Here is a 20120-nt window from a genome sequence, read left to right as displayed (position 1 = left end):
TGCGTCGGTTGGACCATTTCCCATGACGCCACCGGTTTGAAGGAGCCTGTCAGTGTGGAAGTCTGCTGGACGGCTTCTGAGGAAGACAGGAACCACCGCTTTATTTGCTATAACCGTCGGCGCTGTTCCATCAGGTTCGCCAAATAGTATTCTAGCGGTAGGCCCTCCAGAATTGCCTCGGCACGGTGTTATGAGTACCGACAGTGTCGTCAAACTATACACAAACGCCATATTTTCTGCAGTCAAGGCTTTGAAAAAAAGATTCGTTCCAGTTGAAAACCTGTTAGAAATCGCGAGATTTGCCGCCAGCTATGAGAACGCCATTAGTCACAGTGCAGTAAGTGTGGCAATAACCATGTCCACAACGAACTCCTCATCGCCCATTGCCCAGTTTATGTCCAGTGTCTTTTACGATCGTTGGCCCGGATATACAGACAAACTGGACTCGGACGTATTGGTATCGTCACCGAATATTATAAGACGGATTATCCAACTCGTGGAGAGCACCGAACTACACACGGCCATAAACTATCTCGCGCTACGATTTATGATACAGGTATCGGCGTTCATTCCCAACACAGGCCTGGCGCAGGTGTTCTACACTTTTCTTACAGCCCGGCCTACGATGACATCACCCCGTTGGAAAATCTGTCTTCGAGCTGTGGAACAAGCGCTAGCTCCCCTCATGTACGCTTCGTATTTTACGTACCAGAACCTGCACGCGTCATCGTCGCAGTTTGCTGATTTCGTCGGCGAAGCAGCGCAGGAATTTCTCCGCGGCGTGGACGATTCGTCGTACTTCACTGCGTTCTCTAAGGCAGCTTTCCGAGACGTATTGAGCAAGACGCATTTTAGAGTACTCGGACCCCCTTGGGTGAGTGAAAGCTCTGCTATGGAAGCCTACATTCAAACTCTACCGGCCATACGTCCAGCACACACGGCTCTGCAGTCATACACGGCCGTATACGAAGCCAGCTTTCTCTACTCCCTGTCTCGTGGCTTTTCGCAGCAATGGACGCGGTCCATCTTCGCGACCGAATGCTGGCACGAGCTGAACCCTCGCACTCTGTACGTTCCGCTGCTGACATTCAACGAGACTCTTTGGTCCCACCCTGATACCCAGTCTCTGCAAGTCTCCCGGGCCGGCTTTCGTGTGCAAGAGTGCATTCTGGAGATGCTCTTAGGACATACCGCCTTCGCGAACGACCATCTGCAGTGGTGGCTGGACGAAGCGACCAAGCATAAGCTAGAAAGTAGTGAGGCTTGTCTCAATAGAATCGCAGGGCGAGGCAACATAAGGGAGCCTCTCGCCATTGTCAAGCGTAGCTTGTCGGTTCGTCTCGCGTACGAACAGTTTCAGAGAAGCGTGAATGCGTCCGGAAGCGGGCTTACGCTTAGCCTTCCCAACGGCAAACTGCTTACCGCCAAGCAACTTTTCTTCGTCCTGCTGGTGCTGCAGTCCTGCGAAAGCAGGCCCGCTGAAGACGCCGCTCCAAGCTCGGAACTCGAGTGGAACGCCGCACTTGGAAACGATCCCGAACTGTCAGTGGCATTCGGTTGTCCCCGTGGTTCAACGATGAACCCGGCGAGGAAGTGTGGCGTATAACTGGCCAATGACTTTGTGATTCGCGAATGCATTAAAGGTTCAGCGCCTGAATACTTTTAAATGAGGAGCATTTCTTTGTCGCACAATGTCGCGCTTAGGCGTCGGCGGTTATGCTCAACACTTTTACTGTGAATCATAGAGTTTCATACAATAATTGTATGAAACTCTATTATGTGCATGATAGAGTCCCGTGCCAGCTCAGGAAGACACCCTCAAAACTGTCACTCCCTTCCCTCTCTCTCACCTCGCAAGGCCGAAGCAGGCAGCGTCTGCTAATAAAAAAAAATGCCGCCCACATGTTTCCACGGGGTGTAACTCGAGTAAATGCGTCGCATAGTGGGAGGGGAGGGGTATCGCGTGAATTTTCGGGAATGCTTACTTGTTATTTCGTCTTTATTTTATTTTATTCTTATTTACTGAATCAAGTAGAACCGTTCCTTTGCACGTCCAGCGAAAGCCAATCAAAGGTGACCTTGACTGAATAGGTGGATAGCAAGACGGGGCGTCGTCTGCTACGGATACTTCTGGTTCGAGGCCCATCCCTTTGCGGCTTCAAGGCGCCTGCTGCGCAGTGTAATCGAGGAGAAAAAACACGCAATTTGTGACGCGTTTGTGTCAGCTTGTTCAGTGATTGTGTTCGTCAATCATTTTGCGAATCAATGGATGATATTTCACACATTTGAAAGAATGAACCAAGTAGTGGAAATGGGCAAACGCGAAGAACGGTAAGAGGCGAATTTAGAGCGCAGCATGCGGTTATACTTTGAAAGATGCGGTAATATTTTGCAGATCCACCTCGATTTGGTATTTTCACGCATAAACGCTGACCCCTTCAAAATAACTCCCATGTATGGCCACCTGGTGCCAAATGTTAAGATACGTAGGATGACAACATAAGTACGCGTACTCTGCTCGATCTAGTACGTGGATATAGTGTGTTTGCATTGCATATTCTGCATCCACAACTGTCAGTAATATTTATAGAAACAACTGTGCGCGTAAAAGGCCCACGGGACAAAACTACCACTCTATTAATGGTATCGTGAGACGTATAAAACGATAGAAGTCGCTTTTGAAGCAACGAGTAGCATAGGATGCGTCTCTAATATGTCAGGCTTGCAACCTCAAAGTGCCGATTGGCTTTGTTATGTATGTTGATTGCAGATATTTCACATGCATTGCATTGAAACACAATGTTCGAGTGCGTGACGGAACGACATTTCATGTTAACGAAGATGAAAAGGCGTCGGCGATTACGGATATATGGAATGAAACAGATAGTTTCAGCGACAACAATAAATAAATGAATGACTAAAGAAAGCAATTGGGAAACAAGTATTTTAGGAGTAATGATTGGTTTTACAGTCTGAATCATCTTCCTAGCTTTCTTTTTTTTCATGTGCATGCACTTAGAGATTCGTCTCACGGTCGTATGGACTTGACACGTCGAGCGGGGAACACATATTCGCCCTTTATTCAATTGAGTTAAAGCCAGGTTATGTACTGCCTGGTCGCCCGCTCGAAGTATGACCACCCAGCAGTACATAACACTCAAGGGGCAGTCACGAAAACAGAGTATATGTGCCACCACTGACACCATCCCAGCACTCTTGTATAATAAAATTATGTAAAGAAATGAAATTTGCACTCAAAGCTTGCTAAGAAAGTATATACGTCAGTTCACATTCTCTTGGGCTACTGTTCACTCGGGTACGATATCGCACGGGACTGCTTTCAATGACTCGGCTAAGCACGAAGTCATCACAATCGATTCATGGCTGTTGCGTACTGTCCCGGCAGGGATAGAAGACATGACCTCGCGGTATAAACTACTCTCGTCGTGGGACTAGTGATGCTATAGTGCATACGCGCTATATATAGAATAGACAAAGTTTTGAAAAAGTATGTGGGAAAAATAAAACATTACAGAGCTCAAAAAAGCACGAACAAGTTGTATCCGATCGTTGCAGATTAGATTTTGTCGCCCTAACTTGAAAAAATAGACGTAGTCACGGAAAATAGCGTCAAGGTTCAAACGAAGTGTTCGCATTCGCGAGCCCCATCGCAGAGCCGACAAGTGCACGTTCAACCAACGCACCCTTGCTTCGTGCTCATAGGCGACCCAGTTGTGCAATTGAACGCTTTGCTAAAGTCGCCGCTATCGCGAAGCGCGATACTCCAGTCGTCAACACCTGCTGGCCAAGAGTGCTCAGGTCCGTCAACCGTTTCACAAGACTGTAGCATGAGGTAGACGAAAAACACTTGGGTGCTGGTCATGACGCGGCCGTTCATCAGCGACGTCACGAGGTCCTGCTTGGCAGCGTCGCTTTTCCGAAAAAGTCGGAGGGCAACGCGTGCGGCGAGAACGTCGCGGAGCCGCCGCAAGCCCTCACTGTTCGCGCGACCCCGCAGGCACTTCTCGGCACCAGCCAGCCTCGACTGGGACGTTTCTGTGAGCCAACGAACGGTGCCATCCGTCGAGTTGCTCTCCTCCATAAGCATATCCAGCAAGCATCTGCTCAGTCGCGGGGCCAAGCGCGACAGCTGCACGTAGTCATCGTCGCTCCCTTGAAACGCCTGTGTCACGTTGAAGGCGACTAGAGGGACGTAGATGGTCCTCGGGTACGATTCGTACCAGCAAGTAGCGCTGAAGATGGAACGGCTCCATCGTGTGCGCGTTCCCCTGCTCAAGGTATCGAAGAATGTGTGCTGGAAGAACGCCACGTACGTCTCCAGCCCGCGCCGCGTCGCCTTCAAAGCGGGAAGACCATCGATGTAGTTCGCTATAGAAGCAGTGTCGTTGATCCAGCTAGGGCTGACGATATTTACTGCGACTTTCGACAGGATGCGATGAATCGCAGCCTTGGAACTGTCTTCGAATAATGACGAAGCGTCTACCTCCGCAATAAATGCGACGATTGCTTTGCTGACGACTTCGACAATGGATGGCATGGATGCTTTAAGCCGGGTGTCGTGGAATAAGACGCTGTGAACAAGCGGGTACAGGGCTTTTTCCGTAGCACGCACGCACAGCTGCCAACGAGGCAGATCCATTTGGTGTTTGCCAAAGACCATTGTAGTGTAGAAGTTGGTCAGCCCAGCTTCCGGTATAAATGGAGCGATTTGGATCATCAACCGAACTCCCAAGTAATTCATGACGGTGTGAGGTTCTGAGTTTGCAACCATGTCTATGACGTCACTGACGAATTCGGGTAAATGGATTGCGATGTATGACCTCGCACCGGTAAAAATGGACTTCTCGCGTTCTCGAAATACTGCAGTCAGAAATTCAAACATATCCGACCGTGAGTCCAGGATATCGATCTTTGAAGCATCTGTGTTCATCCTGGACTGACCCAGTTTCTCAAGATCGCTGGCGAATTTCACTATGGCAAGGATCTCCACGGGAGGTACGTAGTCCTTCTTGAGCGCCTTGATTGCAGCGAAGACGGCAGCTGTGTACAACCTGATCGCTTCGTTGGCGCCCACGTTCGCTGCAGTAATCAGAAGCTCGGGAGGTCCTACCGAGACGATGTTTGTTTTAGGAGATGCAGCATGAGACGCGACGCCTACGCTGAGCAACGCAGCGGAACCTGACATGCGCAATATATTCGCGGCTGTCGACCACACAGAGAGGCTGTCCCGCACAGGTGGCGTCAGCGGGAAGCCGTCCAGAGACAGATCTGACATCAGCTCGAGAAGTGCGTTCCAGCCCCCATCCTCGATTAACTTGACATTCATACACTTGTCGTGGAGATATCTTAGTGGCCGCAGTATCTTCGAGCTTCCGGAGTCATTGCGAATCGATGTGTAGAGTACGTCCTCGAGGAAGGCGGCGTAATCATCGTCCGTCGAAACCGATGTGTCCTTCAAAGGCGTAGCGAAGCGGCTTTTCCAGCGCCGGCAAACGAACGCGTAGAAATCGTTACATGGGTTGACGTCCCGCCAGGACAGCAGGTTGCTGAGATATACGGCGTTTTGTACGCAGCTGGAGGAGCTGCAGCTCACGCTGTGCCGACCAAGCGCACTATCTTCGTCTCGAGTTGGATGCTTACTTGACGGCCAGAAGAGAAAGCCGAGGAACAACACCAGCGCGATGGCCAGGCATATAGCCATCGAATACAGGTAGCGTTCTGAGGGCGCTGGTTGGTTCACTCTAGGAATGCCTGGCTCGGCGATCGCAATATTGTCTCCGTGTGCCATGTCTGGCAGCATAGGAGGCATCGTACTCTTGTGGCTGCGCGAGCTCCTTGCAGTCGACGCGCGCGATGCTCTTCGACCTAATAGGCTTGCTTCTTTGTTCGACTCCGACTTGGCGCTCACACCGAAGCGGGCAGTTGATTGAACGTGTTCTACGTCACCCTCCGGTGATGCTTTGCTTCCCTTATGATGAAATTTTGAGGAGAGCTTCTTGTTATAATGATGATTTTCGTGCAGCAGCTCATTCGAACTAGTCCTCTCGGCTGTGATTTTGCTTTCATTGTTGTCTGTCTTGCTCGCCCCTTCTCCTGTACAATGTACACGGTCAGCGCTCAGCGCTGTCGCAGGCAGGTCATCGAGAACCAACTTCGACTTGACAGTGTTTGGTGAACCCTTGTCGGGGGTAAAGATCGACGCAGCCGAAATTCTTCTTTTCGTAGAAGTAGCAGCTGCCGGTGCATTGTAATGTAGATCAGACCTAGGTATTTTAGTTACAGAAAACGTACTACTTTTACCAAAAGGAAGATGCGCCGAAGATGGTGACGGCATCATGTTCGAAGTTTGAGAGGGTGTCCTCTGGTTGCTGCTCTCCTTACATAATCCTTCTTGAACATTCATTCCTGACCTCACTTCGCATTTCTCCACGGCGTTCTCAGACACATTTTCTCTAACTGACTGAGGATGAAAGCTCACGCTTAATTGTCTTGTAGAATCAACTGATAAATCATCCAATCGCTTGCGTTTTAACGCTGCCTCGGTAAGCCGATGGTGCCTTTCAGCATGGGAAACTTCATCGGTATCATTAGGCTTAAAAGAACTATGCGGTCCGTGTTCCTTCACCGTGGAGCTTTTCTCCGCATTCGTTGCGCTCGTCGCTTCTTCGATGGATGAAAGGGTCGAATCAGTCGACGTGTCACGATCACCTCCTTTTTGGCTTTTGGTCCTGATAGGACTCTTAAAATCAAAAACACGAGCACCCGTTTTGTTTCTCACCAATCTGTCTTCGCCTTCAGTGCCTGGGGTTTCTTTGGTCTTATGTGCTGTCGACAGGTTTTCGTTTGTGTCGAATGTGAATGAGTGACTCGCTACTGCGTCCTGTCTCGGAGCTTTACGCGGCTGTGCCGGACCAGAGCCTTCACCTCTGATTCCCAAGCTGTCTCCCACACGGGCCGCGGGCTTGAATTCCAACTGTTTCTCTTTCACGGTATTAATTCGGACTTGATCCGCCGATAGCGCAGCTGCGTTTTTTCCATTCGTTGAAGTCAGTCCATCAGACGTCCCTGGATCGGTGCCAGAACTTGAAGGTTTGCTTCCTGAGGGATCCTCGCTTTTCCTTTGTGGCTATAGCTTGTGTTCTGCTCTCGGGGGTAGTGGAACTGCCAGAGGCCAAGGAACCAGCATGCTCTCCGACCAATGATTTCATCGCAGCTGAAGCATTTTCTTCAGTAGGCTTTGGGGAACTACGGTTCACCTCTTTGTTCTGTGGTGCACCTGAACCAAGCTGACCACGGCTTGCTTCATCGTCGGGCTTGCGGGAGACCGGCTCTGCTTTAACGTTCCCGCCTTTCGGTCGGGCCTTTTGTTCCATAGCGACCCGATTCTCCTCGGCCTTCGATGAGGTGCCTGCGCTCTTTTGTTCCACAAGAACAGGATCAAGTCCAGAAGCGGATTGCGGCAAACTCGATGTAGTTCCCCGCTGGCAGAATTAGACGCTTCGCGTACTTGCGCAGCGTGGCTCCCAGGTGTCACGCTGGACGCCGTCTCGGGTCGAGCTTCGCTGTATGCGGCCAACGACTTCACTCTGGACGTGCCATGTTCAGAGTCGGCCTTTGACTTGTCTTCGTCAGTACTGGATGATGCTTATTCGGTAGTGCTGCTCATGCCGTGAAGGCCGTTCCAGCAGAAGCGTCAAAGTGGGAGCCTGTTGCAAAAGCGATTGGCTGTGTGCGCCTTGAGATGATCGTCTCTTGGAGATGTGATGCAGCTGCCCTCAGTAGCGCGTTCACGGCGAGACAAAGCATGCCTCGCGCTGATAATGACGATGATTATGATTAATCCACAAACATCGCTCATACCCACTCAGGGAGATTAGCCAATATTTGATTTTGTAATTTAATTATAATTTGTTTTTCTTATTCAATACCACGTCAACAAAACATATCGCAAACTAGCATTGTTTCAGTAATGCAGTTTCGAAAATACTATAATAATGAACTGCGAGTGTTCGGTGTAAAGAGATTCGTTGCGCAGAACCATTCGCTCTCTGTCGTTTCATTTAGCCATAGTTCGGTGCTAGCTGGTAACGAAATTTTCACTCTTTCAAGTTTGCCTTCGACTTAGCTACTAGGCACACGACCCACACATCACACACGTTAAACCCTCCGTAGGCTCGTTCTGGTACCTCCGTTGTCTCTGTTGCCAACGCCTTGCCAGCTTGGTATCGAGCTGAAATTAATAAGTTCACAAGTGGGTTGCGACGATGAACAGTCAATAAAAGCTGCAATTAGTAACGGGAGCTTAAAGTGCCTACATTAAGCATATAGCAGCTTTGCTGGGGGCAAATGTAAGAACCTACTTCTTTATACCCAATGGGGAGTTTTAGAATAGCGCACCGCGAGCCCTTGCGGTGTGGTCGCTACCACTGCGCATGCGTCGTAACGCGAGTCGGCGTTCGCGTTCGCGGACCGCACGCGAAAAATCCGAAATTGCGTGCGGTGATGGCGGCCCGCATGTGGCCCGCAAGCGCAGGTTTCGAGGCTACGGTGTCGCTGCAATCGTGCGTTCCGGTTCGAAGCAGGGAAAACGCTATACTAAATCTCATACGGCGCTCGCTACGCCCGCAACGCCCGCAGCGCTTGCAAATGGTATTCTAAAGCTCCCTAATATCGGCTTACTTGCTGTTGCGTTACGGGCGGAGTACGCATAGCAGTGCAAGAGAAGGGGTCGTAGTGCGCTTAAGCAATAAAACAGTCGCAGTGCACTTATGCAATAAAACAGTGTGTAAGGAGACAGGCAAGAATTACATTACATATAAAAGGCATTACATAAATCCATGCGAATCTTACGAAACGATATTTGCATATAGTATCTACCGAACGGTCTTTGCGCTTGACGCCATGGGGGTGAAAGTTTTTTTTTTTTCTTTGAAGAGCAACAAGTCCTTTGTGGTAGCAAGAAAAAAAAAGGCTTTTTTTTCTCTGGTTTACTTGCTTATCATATCAGCCAAACTAATCAACGATTCTCAAACAGCAATTGCGCAAGCAATATCTTCACTTCTGTGCACGATTTCTGCATTGTTGAATCCATTGTGCGCATGTGCGCGGAGTTCGGTGCGAAAAAAATTCTTTCATAAGCGAGAACGTGCACGATCCAAACGACACGCATAGAACTGTTTCCCGTTTCTGAGCCACAAAGCAGCTGTATAATTGACTCCCACCTTTAATTAAAAAGCTCTCTTTAAATAAACCATACCGATCAATGCTTGCAATCACAGATGCCCCAGTCTTCCTTCATTTTTTTGTCTTTTTGAGTGGAACAAAGACACTTAACGTGTTGAATTGAGCGACACACTGAACGTAGGACCACGTAGATGTTCATAACTATGCAAATGAACCAAGAAGCCCGGCTCAAGAGATTCATCTTCTACCTACGCAAGTTGTTCAAGTGAAAATGCTAAGAGGGATGATCAGACCCGCCCGAAAGCGACGCTTGAACAAATGGCTTCTCGCGCCAAAATTCAAAAACGGTTCTCGAATGAGAAGCCTTAGATAAAAGCTTGATTTCGTCAAGAATAGCACAGGAACGATTTCGTGTAGCATACAGAAACCAAACGAACGAGTCTCCTTCTATCAGCGTTCCTCAGTATACATCACTCGGAACGATCGATAAGCCATATAATTTCTTCTCGGAACAACGCTTCAGATTTCAAATACCCCCAAAACACGCATTCAACGGGAAGTCTGTGAGTGTTTGCTGAGCAGGGTGCTTTACTGATAGCGGAGTGCATCTCACAGAGTTTTGAATCATTTCGCGGTGTCGCATTTGCATTTTGCTTCTCTTTCATGAAGCGTTTTAAAGTTATGTTCGAAATAGCTATAATGAACCATGTCCACGCAGAAGAAAACACATGCTCGATGACAGAGTGACACCTTTAGTTCACGCGAGTACAATGAAATCCTTTTGACACGTCTAAGACTTGTAGAAGTTATATCAACAATAGCAGTCATGATGAATTCGCATATGACAATAATACATCCACAACGTTAACTTGCTTCGAGGTAAACGTGTTCTTTCTGCCTCCACGCAATGCTTATTTTTTTAAATGTCATGCGCCACAATACGATGACAAAGCGAATAATGTTTGCTAGGTAATCGGCTCCATAACATCACCGACGAGGCAAGTTAGCGCGTTTTACAGCCGTGGCTAATTTTCTTGCGACGGTCTTCGTAAACAGAAAAATGTAGACATAAAAATTGGCTCCGTATCTGCATGTGTCACTGCAAATGTCGTCGAAAGACGATAGTCATGCGTGTGTAGAAAGTTAACAAAACGCTACTTTGATGTTCTGCGCGAGAAAATCGGTGAATTGTATTCTGGAAGCACTGCGTTAGAGAGTCTCGATTCATTCAGCGAAGGTGAACGAGTATATCGAGGCACGTTATACACGAGCGCTATCTGGCAGTTATCTTAGAAAACGAAGGAAGACGTGCGCACGCACGGAGAAAGATGCGCGCCTGTCTCGGAGGCAATAAGGTGTAGAACGCAAAGCGACGGGTAGGTTCATCACTGTGTCGCCTTACCAAAGCGTGTTTCCAACTCGATGCCAGCGCAACGCGATGCTCAAAAACATGCCTTTTTGAGCTTCGCGTTGCACTGTCAGCGCTGCGTGATTAGCGCTATACGGCCCTTAGATTTATTTATGTGTGCCTTCTCTAATATAAAGACACATATACAAAATATTGGCGTGTTGTGTTGGCTCAGATATGTACAATAATTGCTTTTTAATTGACAATCGCACAAGTATGAACGCTGAAACTTGAGCAATATTGGTGGGCGCTGCGGATGGGGTTAGCCATTACCGGGTATCGCTTGGTGCCATTTGGGGTATCCTTACGGTGGACAAACAAACAAATGTGCAGACAGACAGACAGACAGACAGACAGACAGACAGACAGACAGACAGACAGACAGACAGACAGACAGACAGACAGACAGACAGACAGACAGACCAAAATCTTCACATCGTAGTACCCCAAGAAAGAAAAAAATGCCTAATTCATCTTTCTTTCCTTTCCGCGCAAACAACCGTGACAGCGCATCGGTACACGACAAACAGCGCACGCGCCAGCGAAAACACAGCAGCAACAGCAGTAGGCACGGCGGCCTTTGCCCACCGCGCGGAACACCCGACAATAGCACCACCGCATTTTCGTGACGTGTGAAGAAAGTAAGGACAGTTTTCGCCTTACAGCCATCTTATGATACTTAGGTGGATGTATACAACGACGGATAAGTCTAGCATGAGAGGAACATGTAAAAAAAACTGTCCCAGATATGTTTTACGAAAACTCAACCACTACAGTCACTGCTATCATATTTTTTTTCATTTCTGCGAGTACACCGTTAGATATATCTCAACGGGCTTTGAAATTTTCAAAAAATTAATACTTCAAATGTTGATAATTTGCTTATTGCTAATCATTATCACAATCAAGCTGAGATACTAAGGCATACCTTGAATAGTTAGTTGGCCAAGGTACGCGTTAATACATTCCAACAAATAAATCAAAGCTTTTGCTAAAAGTATTCGCATGCATATATTTTAAAAAGTATCGGACAATTTTTCCGCCGTTCACTCTACTGCTCTTAAGTGTTAATTTTAACCTCAATAATGTTCATTGTCTGCCTGTCTGTCTCTCTGCGGTACATATACAAGGCCTCACGGATGGTTCTCGAACGCGTATACTGACTTTGTAGTGCATGCACCGTAAACTCCCTTGATTATATCAGTTCACATTTTATGCCACGCTAGTAACCTTGCTTACATATCTTCGCGTTGTCGAGTGTTCTCGTCAACAGTCCTATTTTCGCGATATGTTTATAGGCCCTCCCTTTTAGAAACAAACTCGCATTATCACACTGTTCCGTGTCATTCAATCGCAATTTTTCCAAGTTGTATATTTACCACGCTAGAGTGCAGCTGACGACAATAGGACGTATTCATGACATGCCTATTAGTGATCGTTCCGGCGAGCAGCGCGACGTCATGATGGCGCGGCTGCAAAATATATGACAGCCAGGCGACAACTAGTCTGCCCGCTATCTGCATGCACTTGCATATTTCTGTCGCTTTATTCCGCAGACAGTAATTGGAGCACAACCGGTCTCAGTGCCATAGCGCGCCGATAATGGCGGGCTAGTTGGTTTGGCTGCATAATGAAAAATTTGCGCACGTACCATGAATACACAAACGAAAGGTCCAAAAGGTGTTGCGTGGGCAAAATTTTCCTTTATAGCGCACCGATTTGACAAGTTTGGCTTGTGGCGTTGCTGGGTGTAGAAAAACGGTTTTCATATGTAGTCTTTACATGGCGCGGGAGTTCTCATTCTTTTTATTTTAACCGCTTATCTTTTTGTTCTTTGGAACTGCTAAATTTAATGGAAAACCTACACTATCAAGCTAACAATTCTATAATTTGTCAACAAGAAATGCGATAAATATATCGCGATAGGTCATAAGCGGGAAAATTATTTGATATCCTTCAATGGCTCAGCTGTTATTTGTGAGGAGTTTTTGAACACTGTCATTGACGAGGTAACATTCTTATACAAGCTGTAAACTTATGAAATTAGTGAACTAACGTCGGCAATTTCCATAGCTACTATATCCGGTTTTCTTTTCTCTCTCTCTCTCTTGTTCTTCTTCTCCTTCTTTCTTCATTTCTTTTTTTTTCTTTTTTCGCTCTAACGGATTTGTAAACTGGAATTGTGAAAAACAGTTCTTGCATTGTCGGTGCGTCTCGTCCGTCGTTACTCGGAGGACACAGTGAAAAGTGGCAGCGAACGAAGTTAAAGGACGGTAAAACGGCGAAGAGGAAGCCAGAGTGCCGCGCGAGACCCCAAATTGAGGCCAGAGTCGGGCGCGTCGCTTAGCCAACGAAAACCAGAAAATTGGCAAAGAAAAGATCTACGAAAAATGACGCGTACTCTGGAGCATAATAAAGTTAATTCAACCATAACAACTTGTACCAAGGCAAGTACGAAGAGACACAGCGTGGTGCGTGTGGAGAGGAGGAATGAACGGTTCAACTACTGGTATTTCTCTGTAAAGGCATTCACCCTACAGCTATAAAAAATGAGGCTGAACTACATTGAGGTTTGGAGACGGTGAAGATAAAATAGACCCATTCAGAATTAACCTAGCAGAGGTTATGACTGGTGTCTAAAATCAAAGCAGGAGTGATATTTAGCCTTTGACTTTATAGCCTCCTTAGTTCCGAGATTGCACTAGTGAAAAAAGCTGTCGGCCGACTGGATTATTTGGCTTCGTGCCCTTAAAAATCAACACAGAAGTATTATGAACTCAGAAAATTGAACAGTTGTATCAAAATGTGATGGTACCCATTTGGGTACTCCTGAATTTTTGTTGAAGTCTTTATAACTGCGTGCAACAAACGTATCAGACCGAAATTACAATCAATATGATATTCAGGGCATGCACAGTTAAAGAGATGCACTATAGACGTTGTCGTTCACGCTAAAACTAATAAAAAAAAGTTTTCACTTATAACGAGGACACAGTCAAGCGCTCGTGCGGTACGCAGCCATTTTGGTTCACTCGCTTTCTGAATATGACTGGACACAAGGCGCCACTTCACGGCGCTTAGCGAAAGCAACTCATGCTTATTGTTACAAGACACACTTGGACACGCGGATATCGAATTGTGGTGGTCTGCAGCCTTTCAAGCAGCGGTACACAATTGGGCACTCTGGGACCGAGCGAGATATGGTTAGCGCTTCATCACGAGCTACGCCTAAGTGGCGTGAACCGCCGCCCGATCGGTGCGCCGTCTGTCGGCGCGGGAGGCTGTTGTGAATCGCGCCCACGCGCAGGCTCTCGAGATCTCGAAGTCGACGATCAGCAAGGCACTCGCGTTACATTTCGCTACGTTTGCAACCTGCCGTAAGAGACACTGCCCGCGTCTGCCAGTAAATCGCGAAACGAAAGCACGTGCAGAACTGCGCCCAACTCTCGCATTAGGTAGTGTTGTAATCTTTATTGAAATTTTATTTAACCGAATTTCGGCAGTGTATGAAAGTTTTCCACGGCGAGGTTGATTTGATTTCTGCGAACTAATGTCAATGAGACGGTAAGATTAAGAATCACTGCTTTGACAACCTGTATAACAATCTCCGCCGCATACACAATAACACTGCAGTGAAGCACCCTCTACAGAACAGATGGCCCCCGTGGAAAAAGTGTATAAAGGCGGGGGATATGGATACGCCACGCTCCGGGAAAGTAATTCGCGAGTAATTAGGGATTTCCCTTTACAAGCGGATATTCAGGGCAGTCCTTCCATCATTCTTCTTCCCTCAATCAATGCTTAAATGGGTAGTGACGCGGAACTTTTGAGCTGTCGCTTCTTGCGTTTAATGAAAGGCCGAGCCCTCAAGAGCCTAGACTATGTACAGCTGTGTGTGCACCCTGTAAAAGTAACTACAGCATGTTTTCAAAAATAGTGGTGGTTGCTACTGTACGCTGACGTCACAACACAGTATGAGCTCTTCGTCACGTGCTCGTGCAAGATACCGGGAGTTTCCACGGCCGCTTCGCACCATGGCTTCGTTGATGACGCAAAAGAGACCATTTTGAATGTTTTGATGTCATGCAAGCGGAAATTTTGAGAACTTTGGTACCTGACATCATCGCAACTATTCAGACCTGCGCGCGAAGTCACCAGAATCACTAGCCTATCGTCATGTTGGCGTCGATATTTGTAGGTGCGCCACCAGGAGATTTGTATCGCAGAGTATACACACTTCCGAAAAATGGTGCCAGTAGCCTATTTTAAAGAAGACACTGCAGTGCCGCCGAAATGCGACAAAAAGACTGAAATCTGTGACGTCAGGTGTGGAGATTTCAACGCGAACCTTAATAGTAAACTCCCATTTTAATTTTTTTCTCCGTTTTTCAAGACACAGTCAAATTAATCTCACTATAGTTTCGTTGTACAGAAATTATCGATATAAAGACATTCGTTCTTTCATTTCAGTGTCGTTTTAAAAATACAAATGAAACCAGTATTTACGCAGCAATTCCAAATAGTGAATTCTTGAGTCAAGTATTCCTATAAAAATTTTGCTTTGTATACAAAATTTTAAATATTTAGACCACCCCAAAATGGCGGCCTGATGTTTAAATTACAGGTACCAGTTCTCTTTGTGATTCTATCTTACTGGGATGAGATTTTTTTAGGATCTATAGAGCTAATTCAATAAGCTCGTTCCACCCCAACATCTACATGTTAATATTACATTGCAACAATGCTATCGATATTGAACGTTAGGCACGCAACACAAATAAGGGCAATAAGCGATAGATGCTTTATTATGCACAACAAAGGCAAAAATATGCTTCCTAGAACATATACATTTTAAAAGGGCATACAGTTCACTGCAGCCAGTGTGAGGACAAAGCATAGCAACTGCACTGCAACAGTTTCGGATGACAGCCTTCATAGCCTTGTAATTTGGTGCTCCGAAGCACCAGCTTGACAATAATGCCAGCACATGCCATCAAACACTCATGTATAGCAGAGGCAATGCCTGTAAAAACAGAACAGCTTTATTATGAGATAAAAAGAAAGAGTATATTCACTGCACGTTCAGTCCATGAAGCTAGCAAATTGCAATTCTTTTCTTCTATCAATAGTGTCTCAATTTATGCTATTGCTCCTGCAAACTGTGCAGCCACAATTTGTTATCAACGGCCACTGTTACTCACAGCTCAACTCTTGTTTCATCACCTAGCACATTCACAGAAACTTCACCAAAACTGAAGCCATGGTACAAATATAGCGAGATGTTCAAAATCACGCAACTGAAGTTTTGTTGTCAACACCTCAAGCGTAGCATATCATAAACATCAATGTTAAAGCACAGAGAAGCTAGCTTGTTTTCAACGCACAACTGTCAGGTGCTGTATTGTACAGAAGTAACATGCTAGGTACAGGTTGGTTCATCGATGCTACAAAACTTGCATTGTTAATTAGTCATGCAGAAGTGTGGTACACAGAAATGTAAACATCAAATCATAACATAAACCGAATATTAGCACTGATCCACAAAATATGGCAAGTGCTAGCCTGCATTAACACCTGTTGAATGAATGGAAAAGAATGGAATTCAAGCCTGTCAACAGATTTGCTTCAAAACTGAGAGGCGGGCAGGTTGAAGTGTACACATCTCAAATAAAACAATGTGAAGGTATTGTACAGGCAAAAAAATGATGAACACAACAATTTGTGTTTTTCATTTACATATTTGTCTGCGCTACTTTCACTTTTCTTTTTCATTCTTTATGGAAATGACTAACAGATTGTTGCCGTACTAAGAAATTTACAAGAAACTAGCACACAGCCACACAATTCCGACAAGCTCACTAGCTTGTATACAGGCATATATTATACACATATATAAAGAGGGGAAACAAGCAAGTTGCTGCGTAAGCACAATGCAATCTGCAAATGCTTGTGATACAAAAGCTCTCCCAAGCGTTCCATCAATGGTAGCTGGCCACAAATTCCTGTCATTGTTTGTGCTTTATTCTTGATTGTGTTGTGACCAAAAGCATGTTCATCAGTTCCAGCAAGCAGCCTGACTTTGTGAAAAAGTATCTGCACTGCCTAGAAGGACACAGGCTTATTGCACCAGTACATGGTCCACCAATACTTTGGAATTCACATTAGGCAGGAACTCCAAGCACACTCAGGCACTTTGCACCGCTTGGCAATGACAAGCAAATGAAGTTATGCTCAAGGCATAAAAGTATTCGAAGTTGTCTTTCTAATATTAAAAAATGCAATTGATTAACCCATAATATGTGATGCTTGTCATGTCTTATGTCATGTCTTGCATGTTCACAATATCTTCTGCAAAAGGTGCCAAAGATGAGACCAGTCCTATCACACCAATTTAGCATTCTGGATAGCCTGCTGTTTGGCCACTATACCGCCTAGTGAGTTCATTCATACCACAGAAGTAAAAGCGGCAGTTTCAAGCTATATTTGCTTATGTAACAAAGCAATGGGTTTCAATTCGCTGAAACGCAGGTGTACTCTTCATGAAAGCATTTCCAATGACTGCAGTGTCCAGGGATGAAAGGCAGCAGTAGACTGCCCATCATAAGCACTCATATGTCAATTAATGCGCACGGCTATTTAGTGCACAGAGTTTGTTACACTTACCTAGAAGGAAAAGTGGCGCTGCAAGCTGTTGGATGCATGGGAATGCCGGGAAATGTGAGCTTCGAACTTGACTATGATTTGTATCGTTCACGAAGAGTCTGAACACCTCTAAGACGCATCTAGCTTCAATGCGTTCCTTGTGTTAAAATGGTTGATTTCTTACTAAAGGAGCACAAAGTAAGCTCTTTATTTTTTATCGTTTCACAAAAACAAATTTTATTTAACATTGAGAACTTCTGCATTGATGCTCAATTTCACGAAGCGTAGAAGGTAATGAATGGGTGCTAAACTTGGCAGGCAGACGAAAAAGCCAGGATTAATTCTGTCACTGCTAGTTGTGTGTTTCTTTATTTCGCCGCTTGGTTATACCGCAGAGCTCAGTGGACTTCCATTTTGGAATATATTATGCCTAAATGATATCCACTTATAAAACTTTTGTTTTTGAGAAGCTTTATTTGGGGAGTCGTATCCACTTTTAAGTTAAAACCTCTCTTCACATCGGCGAACACAAGCCTCGCAGGCACCTGTACCGTCATTCCCAGCATTCCAACGGCGCCCCTTAAGATCTTCGAATAGAAGGCGGCGCCAGATTGCCCTCTAGGTATTTTTGTGATAAACTCCGTGATTTAGAGTTTCAAAGATGGGTTGCAAGATTACTACCAGCATGCTAAACAAATTTTGATGCAGCAAAGAACGGAACACTTGTTAAATATACAACAACAAAAAAGTAATTTTCTGAGTTTTGTTTACTTTTTTGCTGGCACTTAAAAGGTGCCAGCAAAACATAGCCCTGTGCTAATATTAGACATTCAGGTTGTAGAGCACTCAAGTTTATACACTTATCAAAGGAACAGATGCTGCATAAATTGACTGGGCAACTACTCGCACATTAGAATAGGCCAGTAGAAACCGAGTTCAACAAAAACAACGAGTACAGATATATGTCAAGATCTTGAAATAGTTGGAAAGAGACAATAGACAGCAGTCATCAATACAGTACATATACCAAAAAAAAGGCGCCTCATGGAGCAATTTATATGTCACCTGAAGTGTCTGAAATGAAGAAAGAGCAGGTGAGATATTTGAGCGATACCTTCAGGAAGGCTCGAGGCACAGTTCTAAATATTGAAAAATATGCAACATTTTAGTTAAAGCAACTGGGATCAAAACCATGCATATAATATGAATGTCAACATAATGCAACAGAGAAAAATTCAGCAAGAATTTGAGTTGAGATCACAGAAAAAGAAGGCATGCACTGTAATAAAAATAAGTGAGTGCTGTTTTACTATAGTCGGTTACAATCTAAGAATAAATACCCGATCTGCCCCCAGTACTGCAGTTCCCCTGTCATTTACCTGTGCAACAGAGCAATGATTGGCGATTTCTGTTCAAACCATAACAACTTTTTTGCTTTTAATTCAAATACTATGCATATAATAAATTAAAGATTCATCGTTTATTGTTAAAATGTTGCATTTGGCTGAGCAGTGAACTTGTAATTTTTTATGAAATTAGCGAAAAAGCAATGTTTTGCAATCGAAAACTGTCGCAATGAACAACACGTGCCTCTACAGCCAAGTCATTTGCCTGAAATACGTAAAAGGTCCCAACATCACATAATTAAGCGACTGCAATTAGTGCGACATTTATGAAAATTCTGCCTGTAGGGGGGGATGGCAATGGAGCTTGCATTTATTCTTAGGCTGTAACCCACTATAAACTCCAAGACTCTTAAAGCACTTGTACCCAGCAAGCCCTGGTACACAAACACAGGTTACAAAGCACAAAGCCAATATTTTTTGCCAGCATGTTGAACAAAACTTTGTAGTAATCAATAAACCAAGAGAAATTTTCCTGCAGATGTGTTTGCTAAAGCTTGAGACAAATATTTCAACCAAAGTTTCTAACCTTAAAGTTTCCAGATTCTTTGAAGAATCTGCCTTAATTGTATCCAAAACCTGCATTTTGCAGTACACCACGAAAACAAAAACAATACAGTAAATGAAATTTTAATTCGAATTTTGACAGAAAAAAAATATATGCTACATCAATTTAAGACATTTTCAACTTAACTATACTCTATGGTTTATAGATTTACAAGACCGCTGTGCAAATGACTGCATTTGAACAACTGATTAAGGGAGGGGGGAGGGGGAGGTGAGGCATAGCAGTGGCATTTTTGTGCATGCACACAAAAAAATATGCTACACTTTATGTAAAAAGCTGAAAGCATGGAGTAAAAAGAAATTGGGTTAGTGCACACTCATAAAGTAGAAACTATTTCACATTAAGATGCAGCCCCCACCTTGACAAGTTATAAAAGAGATAGTAAGGGTATTTTTGTTATTTAGGCATTAAATTACAAAAAAGATATCTCAAGTTATCTTGCGGGAAGGGGAGTCAACATTCAGCCTGCAAACTCTTAAGATATTTTCAGACACACCAGTGGAAACACAACACATAACAGTGCACTCATGAAATGAATGTTCACGAGACCATTTCAGACTAAAACCACAAGTATAGACAGCACAAAGCCAAGTTCATGCATGATAAAAAGGTCACATGAAAGTTGTTTCTTCCTTTCGGTGGAACCAATTATTTCAGAACTGCCGCCAAAATAGCAGCCACACAAGAGTAGAGATGCATCAAGACTCAATGTACACAAAATTACAGAATAGAAAATGTACAACTATATCTTGACACACTCCGAGTATGATGCTAAACGCAAAGGTATTTACATATAACAACTCGGTCTCGTAAAACTGGTGTTCAAAAAACAACCACACAAGAACTCTTCGATTCTATATTACTTGATCAAGCTAACATGTAATATATAAATGAT

General features: G+C 45.0%; 2 protein-coding genes across 2 annotated transcripts; one reads left to right on the top strand and one right to left on the bottom strand.

Annotated features, from left to right (window-relative positions):
- The first annotated feature begins 355 nt into the window (after positions 1-355).
- Positions 356-1606, top strand: LOC142767383 (membrane metallo-endopeptidase-like 1). The gene has a single exon (XM_075868912.1). It carries the CDS (start codon positions 356-358, stop codon positions 1604-1606), a length of 1251 nt encoding a protein of 416 aa, XP_075725027.1.
- A 2085-nt stretch (positions 1607-3691) lies between these two features.
- Positions 3692-5830, bottom strand: LOC142767380 (endothelin-converting enzyme 1-like). Its single transcript, XM_075868909.1, has one exon. It carries the CDS (start codon positions 5828-5830, stop codon positions 3692-3694), a length of 2139 nt encoding a protein of 712 aa, XP_075725024.1.
- Between the last annotated feature and the right edge of the window lie 14290 nt (positions 5831-20120).

Source organism: Rhipicephalus microplus, chromosome 1, assembly GCF_043290135.1.
Source record: "Rhipicephalus microplus isolate Deutch F79 chromosome 1, USDA_Rmic, whole genome shotgun sequence".
Taxonomy (NCBI): domain Eukaryota; kingdom Metazoa; phylum Arthropoda; class Arachnida; order Ixodida; family Ixodidae; genus Rhipicephalus; species Rhipicephalus microplus.
The sequence above is the reverse complement of the archived record's forward strand: the minus strand, read 5'-3'. Positions and strand labels throughout refer to the sequence as shown.